We start from the raw sequence: 9,809 nt of genomic DNA, 5'->3' as shown, positions 1-9,809 counted from the left end.
ATAGTATCACGGAAATGCTTAAAAGATTGGGGAAGAGAATACAAAAGTAATAGGGCCTTATCCTCGTCATCAATTTTTGCATTTATATTCTCTAAATCCATAACCAAGGAATCAAACTTATCAAGATGTGAGAATTCAGGAATGTTCTCAGCTCCCTGTAGTGCCAAATCAACTTCGTCTTGAATCAGAATGGCCTCTATCTTGAGTTGCCATATGCCGAAGTTGACATTTCTGTCGAATTTCTCGACATCAATCTTTGTTATCCGGGCTGAAGAGGAGCAAATCACTACTATAAAAAAGACAGACTATTACAAATCCTTTAGGAAGATGTTCCTAGACCATAAAATACCCGAAAATACTAAACAAGAAAAACCCAAACTATAAGCCCAAACTATTTAATTAGGTGTGGACTTAAACCCAAAGTAAACATTTAGGTTTTTTTTTGTGGTGCCACTTGTGGTACCTCTTGTGGTGTATCTGACTTTAAAACCCAGACCCTTATTTATAATTCTAATACGAGACAACAAATCTGATTTTCCTAATGTGGGATTATGGGACTTACCAAACCAACATATATCATAAGAAAAAAAAAAACTCATAGATGAGATCTTTACATTTTCTTTTTATATGATTTCGACTAATGATAATTATTTAAGCACTATGACCCTTGTGTTTCAGCATTCTTCGAGGAGTCTGCCGGCACATCCTTAAGAAAAATAGGACATTCTATTTAGCAAACTAAATCACCCATGAAAATTTTTGCATATGATGGTTCTCTATGATCAGGTTTGTGAGAAACTACATCATCTTTGAAAATTTAAGAAAATGATCCAATAATATCGAAGTCTAGTATCAAGCGAGAGAAAATTTGAATTGATTTATAAAAACTAGATGGATTTGCTATAACTAAGTTTGGATTAGGCATTTTAGGTGAGTAATATAGGCTCAACAAAATTAATGAGTCCCACATCTAATATTATTACTAACTTGTGGTCCAATATTACTCGATGTATTGCTAGAAAGGCACAACTTATGGCAAAATATTCTCCTATGTTGATCATATAGAGTGCATTCCAATCAATCCTTTCCAAAGAGTTTCCCTCTTAAGACTTAATTCAGGAAGTAGAATCACAGAGATATCATGTCATAAGAATTCCAGTAGCAGATTCGTATCTCAACGAAGTAAATATGAATGGGAGGAATATGTGCAAGTTGTGGTGGTAAGGCATCATTCAAGACAGATGAGGCACCACCACCACCCTGAGTCCTGCCTCCACACTGGACTGCACTTGTCTCTATTCTCTGGCAAGTGTGGATGGAAGAAAACAAAGAGGTGGGCAATAAGAATCATGTGTGGTGTCTCAAACAGTCAATTGAACCATGTTTTGTTGGCACTGAGATATAGTACATGTTTTTGAAGCTGGCATGTTTGTTCATATGTGCAATGTTGTTGCCTCATCTTGCCCTCCTGTTTGTTGTTCTCTCTCCTTTGTCTGCAACTCAAAAAGATATCTCTTGTTATCTCTTCCAACTTATCCATTGGTGTGTCATCAGGGAGGAGCAGAGAGTGACCAGTAGGTGAATGGCATTGGCTGTTCTTCCACTTGCAGAGAGGGATGGCAACATAATGGGTAGGATGCAACCATGCAGAAGAGGTTTGGTGTTGGCTTCACACGCAAAAAGGCCATTGATGTCTCCTTCATCCAAAATGAGTTGCATACAGACATCCAAATTGTAAGTGATAACATGGGACTATCTAAATCTCCTGCAAAATGCCAAGTTAATCTTGTGTTTGATGTATACTTGGCCCCAAAACTTCTTTTTCGGGAGTGACAAAGTTTCTCAAAATAAATCCACAACCATGCAAGTTTTGATCTTACATGAAGGAGAAAAGATAATGACCACTATCACTGATTTGCTTGTCAAGATCTCACAAGAACCAACAATCAGTACTAGTTTAATCTAACTACTAAAACTATAATACTGCAACCAGTCTTGATGAGTCCTGTTAATCTTTGTCGAGGAACTAAAGCATCCATCTGATTCTGCATCTCAAAATTGCAAGATATTAGACCATGAGTGGGTGGTAACAACAAGACCTACCATACAGAAAAGCAAAAGGAAAAAATGGGATCAAGCTGCAAAACAGAGCAAGCATTATCTCTAAACAAGAGATCTTTAAGGGCTTTAACACTTAATTGTTATATTGGCAAAGAATAATAAGATTCTTACTAAAATCAAATGGCACACAGACTCCTATTCAAAAGAAATCAGGAAGCACATTTGCTTCAGCAGATAAAAACCAGGAGAGCTTTGCAGGGTGCTACATTACCAAAGCTAAACATAAATGTGATGAAGAAATCAAGAAAATGAGATGCCCAGTACTTCCAATATTGATTGATATAACCACACACACACACACACACACACACACACACACACACACAAAAGAAATTCCTACATCTTCATCTACTGAATAAACAGTAAATTCAGAGTCAGTTTCTAAGAAGTTAAAAGATGCAAACGATTTGAAGAGGAGAAAGATGCAGCCTTGAGATTGCAGATTCACTAATAAACAATGAGACAGAGTACAGGTTATTCTGCTCACCAGTCTTAGTTTAGTTGAATGTTTGATGATATATTAATTAGTTTTAGTGGATCAACATATTTTTTAAACAGTTAAAAATGAATTCCAAAGAGTAAAGATTGCTAGTTCCAATTACAAATTATGCATCTTCTATTGCACAATCTTGTATATGAAGATACTCCATTCGCTGCTTCCATTAGAAATGACAGTGACCTATATTAAAAAATAAAAACAAAAGAAAACCACATTGATATAAAGTAGTAAGTGACATATTGCACAACAGTTCCCTGCAAGGAGATAATTTTTTTGCAAAAATACCTAGAAATCAAACGCAAGTTCAGCATTTGGAAGTCCTTATTTACAAACAAGTTTGATATCTGAATTATTTTTAAAAACTCTATAATCAAGTTTCTGTGTGAGGCACTTTCACCAGGATTAACCTCAAAAGAAGAGCAAGGATTTTTCTTTTTGTATGAGAAGAGATACAGAAAGGGATTTAGAGGGATAATGTGGCCAAAAAACTATTAAGATTTACAGTAAGAAATAGTACTACCATCTACAATATTGAGCATAACCAAAAAAAAAAAGGAAACCATGCAAATTAAGAAACAAAGAGCAGACCACAAATTAGAGAAATAAATTCTAAAAGTTTATCTCCCGCACACAGACAGAAATTTAGCTGAAATTTTCCTCAGAAAACATAAATGGATGGTGGGATAGCTAAGTATCCTATCTAAAGCCCCCAATCAGGTCGCTATAACTAATACAATATCACAGAGGTTCTGTAATTGTTGACATTTACTTGTTAAATTTTGTTGGTTTTGCTCAGGTCAATGTGACCTCTACTTGCCTGAAATTGTTAAATTATGGTTGATCATTGCTATCCTCATGTGTGATATAAATTCAATCATAACCGAGACTATCTCAAACTCAGAAGTACTATGCAACAAATATTGCATATATAACATAACAACTCGGTAGATATTAAGGCTAATGCACTCTGGATGAATAATCATCCCCAGGTAACTCTACAATTTATCAGTGCAACAGATCTAACATTACCTTTTAAGATTTCCGCCATTAGGAAAGCTCTCATGGAACTAAGGTGGCTAAGGGTACCAGTATCTTAACCATCTAATCTTTGCAAAGATTGTCATTTGGCATAGGTAAGTCCTTTCTCGGAATGATTTTCCCAAATCATAAGCATTTGTGAAGTATTACACAAAACATTCAACAGTCAAAATGGATGTTGGATGTTGGAAGGCTAAGTGAAAATCCTTCTCCGGGAAGCTTCATTCAATTAGAGGTATCTGCACATGTAATATTCCAATTCATCCATCCTCATAAATTCTAAATTATCACATTGCTGATAACCAATTTCCTGCAGCATAGACTAATATGACCATCATAATCTTATTTAATATTTGTCTGCTCTTAATCTAAGTTGGATGACAATCTCCACATTTATCCTTATTTAGTTCCAAAGCAACTTGCTCTGAAATTATACTCCATATTTCTCAACATTTCAATCCACTGACCTATAGTTGTTATCACCCACATCCTTCTCAGATATCAATTTTGTTAAAGTACATGTGTCCGGTTAAGGCAATTGCTCATTCAATTCATTTATGCCTATTCTCATTTCAGCAGTCCTGAAAATAACATTTAACTCTAATCAGGATCTGACAAACTTTCACCAAAATCGTTGTAACTTGACTTCATTTTTAAGGCTTTTCCAAATATTAGATTTGAAAATGCAAACATAAGTTGAACATCCATGTACAGTTGAAGCAATAAGCATGCAAAATCACGTTTGCTACAGGTAGAGAACAAGTTTACCAATGCAATACAATTGCAGGATTACATAGATATAAGAAATTTGACCTGCAGAGCACAAGATGAATTCTGGCCAAAGAGCCACTCTCTACCGAGTTCTCTGACTAGAATATTTACCTGAATCTATCTCCTAGAACCTGCAAAAACATCAAGCAAGCCGCAGCAATTCCACCAGGTTGCGTGATGCAAAGGTGTAGCAGGGAGCTCAACCTACATACATTCAAGGCATTCCTGGTTAGAACACTAATTTAGTTAGACGAAAGATGCACCATGAAGGACCAACTATAGCACCTCAGCGGTCGGCAAAGTCTCAGTTTTCCCATCGACACTGCGGGCTTCATGATTCTGCTCGCCGAGCTGTTCGAGAGCCTCATCCGCATCACGAAGCGGCACTACTTTCGCTGCGGCTTCGCCCGAAGTCTCCTCAAAACACTTAGCAGCAACCTCATCAGTCGGCCCCCGCTCTTCAGTCATAGCAACAATCTTTTCGAATTCTAAAGCTGTCTCCTCGGCAGGTTTCTCATCTTCCTTTTCAGATTCATCGAATTCTAAAGCCGAATCTTCTGATCCAGCGATGGACTCAGCCGCATTCGTAAAAGCTAAATCATTTCCCGCAACAACAGGCCCCTCGTCATCTTCCTCGGCCAAGGTTGCTCCTTTACCGCTCTCCGCATCTTCTGCTCTGCTAACGAACGCAACAGCTTCAGACCCTAACAACGCTTCGGCAGATCGAAAACGGTGGTTCTCGCGACTTAAAGACGAGGAGGAAGATGCGGGGGATCCACCGTCGCTCTCCTTGCTGTCCTCAACGGGCACCAGATCATCGTGTTGCTCACTATCTGAAGAAACATCGAGCACAAACGAGTTCAAGTAGGAAAACAGAGAGACGCATACATTCATCTATAAAAGGAGACAGAAAGGCGAAAGAAGTACCCTGAGGAGGAGCAGCAGGATTTGCAGGGCGGAGAGCCATCTCCTTCTTGCGCCTGGCCGCCTTCCTCTTCTTCGGACCCGATGGCATAACGATGTAATCGATGAATGTACGGCTAAATTCAACCCGTAGCAGTCAACTTCTTCTTTCCTAGTTGAATTCAAAAAATCCGTCCCTGCACGTAAAGATTTTATCCCAAAAATCAAACTTTGGTCTCGAAAACAGGATTAGCATTGAGGAAAAGTGGGTTTATGGAGGATTGAAGGGTTTAAAGGGTGGCCGCGTGGATTGGGATGGGAGAAGATGAAGGGAATGGGAAACTTTGGAGAAGACAGGACCGAATTGGAGTCCGGGAGAGCAGATTGAGGCTGGGGAAGGGCCCTACCGAGAGTACTGATGCCGGTGGCGGCGTTTTGTTGTCGGCCTCCTCCTTTTTTTGTCTTACTCTTTTCCTTTCACCTTCCACTGCTGCTACAGATGGGAATCGAAGGAAGCAGAAAGAAACAGAAGGCGGGTTGGGAGGAAGAAGAAGCACTTCTTACTTTCATGTTCGTTTCATCTCCCTGCTGTTTTAGAGAAGTGCAACCGTTTATTCCTTCTATTTCATTTATGATGAGTACACACACAGTGATAAAATAAAAATAAAATAAAATTACAAAAATGTTGCAAGTTTAATTATAAATCAATTTTTAATTATGAATAATCGAAATATTTCTGTATATATTAATATTAATAATATATATATATATATATTTGTGTCCAAACATAAGATGAGCTTTGCGACCAAAGTGGTTTCTTACTCACTCCTAATAAGTCGTAACGAGGTAAAGTATTTCTTTGGTATATGATACTTTTACCTAAGACATGCATTAAAATGCTCGATGCACTAACATCCTTAATGTGCGATGCATATATCTTGGGCGAAAAAGGTTCAAAGCACCTTTTGACTACCTTTTATGCATGTAATAGTTGTCAAATTCTTAAGACAGGATAGGATGTTGCATTTTAATATACATAATTATTTTTCTTAAAGTATAATAAGGAGATAAATGATATGAATAGTAAGAAACATTCAAGTTAGTAAAATAGTATTTTTTTTTAAATATAAATTTTATTGATGCATAAAAATATGTTATTATAAATAAATAAGATAACGAGGAATCATCCATACTTAATCATAATCATGCAAAACTTTTCCTATTACATCGGATATGATTAAAGTAACATCATTAATGGACGAGTTATATACGAATGAAATTAGACATGTCATGACGTAAAATTATTATAAATACATATAATTTAGGCTCACATTAATTTATAAAAGTTTAATAGATGTACTAATAATAACTGAGTTTTATTTATTTTAGATGTACTAATAATAATTGAGATCATAAGGAATGTTTGATGATATGTTGGCTTTGTTATTCCAATGGTGGGTGGTGTAAAACCCTAGCTTTATAATGTGTTTTTATATGATTAGTATGTATTGTATCTTAACATAAAAGTTCTGCTACTTATTGGGACTGGTTTTATTGTTAATCTTAATTCTCTTTCAGCTCTGACTTGGATTCTTCCATTGGAGGGGAGTTCTTTCAAACATCTGTTCTTTATTCTTCTGTAGCCAAAGTCAACTTTTGCTAAAGCAAAAGCAATCAATTCTCTTGTTCTTTGTGTTCTCTGCCCTCACTGACATGGCTAATAAGTTGCCTAACCATGACTTTTGAGTTTGTTTTCATGTTCAATTTTAAATTTTCTTTGTTAGAATTTTAAAATAAAAAATGTTTATTTAATTTAAATACTTTCATCATGTAATTTGGAGTTTGCTCTTCACATGACTCCACATGTTTTAAACTTATAATTTTAAACTTCATTTTTACCATTCTTTTATATTTTTAACTTATATCTGTTTTATTTTTATTATAGATCATTGTTTCTATTCTTCAAGAGCATATAAGATAATGATTCATGCCTTTGGTTTCTTCAAATCTTTTACTTTATTTTTTCACATATTATTCTCTTATATATCTTAATTGAAACACGACTTAATTTTTTAATTTGGGGGTGTGAGATCTTTCAACACTGAAAAAAGTTTTATATCGTAAGAAAATACATATACATGTTTGAATATATCGATCCGTTTAGCAAATAAAGATCATGATCTTTAATAATAAATTCAAGGTTTTGAATAATTTAAGAAGTTGACATGAATTGCTTTGATTAGAAGATGAATATTGCATTAAAAAATAATAATTCTAGTAAATAAGAAGTCCACTAAAGTTATAGAGCCTTTCTTTTGGTGCAACGGTTGTGCTCTCACCTAACATCCATACACATCCGGGGTTGACTTTTTGAGGCATCCGGAGTGGCCACAAGTCAATTCTAGCTCGAGTGGTATTCCAAGTCAACCATCTCATCAACTCCGAACCTAATCGACAATGCTATCTGACCTCAACACCACTCCGAATTAGCATCCCTGTGCTTGTTTGGACTTGTGCTTGAAAATGCAATGGACATGTCTCGATTAATTACACAATTTTAATTTCATAAAAGTTTGACTCCTTGTTATATTTGCGTTGACTCTTGCTTTCTGTCGAACATCGGTACCAAAGTCCAGAAGTCAACCCTCTCTTTCCCCTTCTCCGCCTTCGCATGGCAGTATAAAAGGCTCTGCTCTTTGTTGAGATCCCCAACTCCTCCTTCCGCAGTTCGGTGAAGGTTCAAGGCAATCTTCTTCTTCTCCAGGATAGCCAATGGCCATTAGCCAGTGGTGCCGCGGCAGGACCATCGGCCGCGGCTCCACCGCTACCGTCTTCCTGGCGACCGCCTTCCCCTCTGGCTACCTATTCGCCGTCAAGTCCGCAGTCCTCTCCCTCCACGCTTCGCTGCAAAGGGAGCAAGGTATCCTCTCCTCTCTCCACCACCCCAACATCGTGTCCTGCCTCGGCTTCGACGTCACCGCCGAATCCTCGGGCGGCCAGCTCTCCTACAACCTGTTCTTGGAATACGCGCCGCTTGGTTCGCTCTCTGAATGCATAGTGAAGCACGGCGACCGCCTGGAAGAGGGCGTGATCCGGTCCTACACCGGCGACATACTCCGCGGCCTTGCTTACCTCCACGCCAAGTCCATCGCGCATTGCGACGTCAAGAGCAGGAACGTCCTGATATGGCCGGACGGGCGCGCCAAGGTCGCGGACCTCGGGTGTGCACGGCCGACCACTGGGGACGACGGTACGGTGCGGCCTATCGCGGGCACGCCGATGTTCATGGCGCCGGAGGTGGCGCGCGGAGAGGAGCAGGGGGCGCCGGCCGACATATGGGCGCTCGGGTGCACGGTCGTCGAAATGGCCAGCGGGCTGCCTCCCTGGCCCGACGTCGACGTCCCGGCCGCCGCCTTGCACCGCATCGGCTTCACGACGGACGTCCCGAAGTGCCCAGGGTGGTTGTCGGAGGAGGCCAAGGACTTCCTCGACAAGTGTTTGAGGAGGGACGCGAGAGAGCGGTGGACGGCGGATCAGTTACTGCAGCACCCGTTCCTGGCGAAGCGGAGTCCACCGAACCGCTTCACGGAAAGCGATCCGAGTCAGGTAAAGGTCTCTCCAAGGAGCACACTGGAGCAGAGCTTATGGGACTCCGTAGCAGATGAAGAGGAAGAGGTGGAGATGGACCGGCAATTCGACAGCCCAGAGGAGAGGATCCGACAGCTGATCAGCGGCGGCTTTCCGGCGGCCAATTGGACATGCGATGACAACTGGATCACGGTAAGGATGAGTGAGGAGGAACCTACAGTCGCTACAGCAGATGCTGCCGATGAACCAATCCGTCACAGCAATACTGATTACATCAGTTCAGCAGCAGATCGCTTCTCTGATTCTGTTGGATATGGTGTTCCAGACTACACTGATGAATTAGATGATGTAGTAATTGTGAATCAAATGACTGGGGAGAGACAGATCTGTACACCTGCTGTTGAGGTCGATAATAATATTTGTTTTTCTGCTAATTTGCTGCATCGATTGGTCTTTTAGCTTTTCCTTTAGAAAGGTGACCTGTTTGACTCAGCTCAAGGTCAATAGAGATATGCAGTGAGATATGTCAGTAACATGGTTGAAGGTACATGATGATGGAGCAGCACACGCAAATGGAGTTGCAATGGTAATTGGTGATCCAGGCCTTGAGCTCCAAGGTGGTACAGGCAGCTGATCCAATTTGTTAGGCAATTCAGATTCGACTGTGGAGGAGACAGGCAGAGGTCCTACAGAGTTGCTGTTGCTACAGCAACGAAGTACCAGAGGCAAGGTATTAGCAGAGCACAAGCTGTATAAGACTATTAACTCTGTACCCTCCATGCTGAGTATGACTGTGTCTTCCACTGCTGCCATGCCATCCTTTAGTAGACAAAGCAGCAGGGGCAGAGCGCTCAGTGTCCAACCCCTAGCTAGCTAGGGCATGCATGGT

The 9,809-nt window shown here is 39.9% G+C and overlaps 2 protein-coding genes across 3 annotated transcripts; one reads left to right on the top strand and one right to left on the bottom strand.

The window, feature by feature from the left end:
* Window positions 1-1,366: 1,366 nt before the first annotated feature.
* Window positions 1,367-5,901, bottom strand: LOC103998949 (uncharacterized). 2 transcript variants are annotated; one of them, XM_018818067.2, is made up of 5 exons: window positions 5,740-5,901; window positions 5,357-5,529; window positions 4,715-5,262; window positions 4,541-4,633; window positions 1,367-2,045 (listed from the first exon to the last, which is right to left on the bottom strand). In XM_018818067.2, the coding sequence occupies exons 2-4, from the start codon at window positions 5,442-5,444 to the stop codon at window positions 4,547-4,549; spliced, it is 723 nt and encodes a 240-aa protein (XP_018673612.2). In that variant the 5' UTR covers window positions 5,445-5,529; window positions 5,740-5,901; the 3' UTR covers window positions 1,367-2,045; window positions 4,541-4,546. The 2 variants fall into 2 exon arrangements, with proteins under 2 accessions (XP_018673612.2, XP_064979909.1); XM_065123837.1 differs by lacking the exon at window positions 5,740-5,901 and having other exon boundaries at window positions 5,357-5,652.
* A 2,110-nt stretch (window positions 5,902-8,011) lies between these two features.
* LOC103998948 (mitogen-activated protein kinase kinase kinase 18-like) lies at window positions 8,012-9,379 on the top strand. The gene has a single exon (XM_009420579.3). The coding sequence runs from the start codon at window positions 8,105-8,107 to the stop codon at window positions 9,377-9,379; it is 1,275 nt and encodes a 424-aa protein (XP_009418854.2). The 5' UTR covers window positions 8,012-8,104.
* Window positions 9,380-9,809: the final 430 nt, after the last annotated feature.

This window comes from Musa acuminata, chromosome BXJ2-9 (assembly GCF_036884655.1).
Source record: "Musa acuminata AAA Group cultivar baxijiao chromosome BXJ2-9, Cavendish_Baxijiao_AAA, whole genome shotgun sequence".
NCBI classification, from domain to species: domain Eukaryota; kingdom Viridiplantae; phylum Streptophyta; class Magnoliopsida; order Zingiberales; family Musaceae; genus Musa; species Musa acuminata.
The sequence above is the reverse complement of the archived record's forward strand: the minus strand, read 5'-3'. Positions and strand labels throughout refer to the sequence as shown.

What these genes read in the sequence shown, in the direction of transcription:
- LOC103998949 (XM_018818067.2), bottom strand. Translation starts at nt 5,444, where the DNA reads ATGCCATCGGGTCCGAAGAAGAGGAAGGCGGCCAGGCGCAAGAAGGAG. An exon ending in TCCTGCTGCTCCTCCTCAGG is followed by an intron (nt 5,263 to 5,356) that starts GTACTTCTTTCG and finishes ATGTTTCTTCAG; the next exon opens with ATAGTGAGCAACACGATGAT. An exon ending in AGACTTTGCCGACCGCTGAG is followed by an intron (nt 4,634 to 4,714) that starts GTGCTATAGTTG and finishes GAATGTATGTAG; the next exon opens with GTTGAGCTCCCTGCTACACC.
- LOC103998948 (XM_009420579.3), top strand. Translation starts at nt 8,105, where the DNA reads ATGGCCATTAGCCAGTGGTGCCGCGGCAGGACCATCGGCCGCGGCTCC.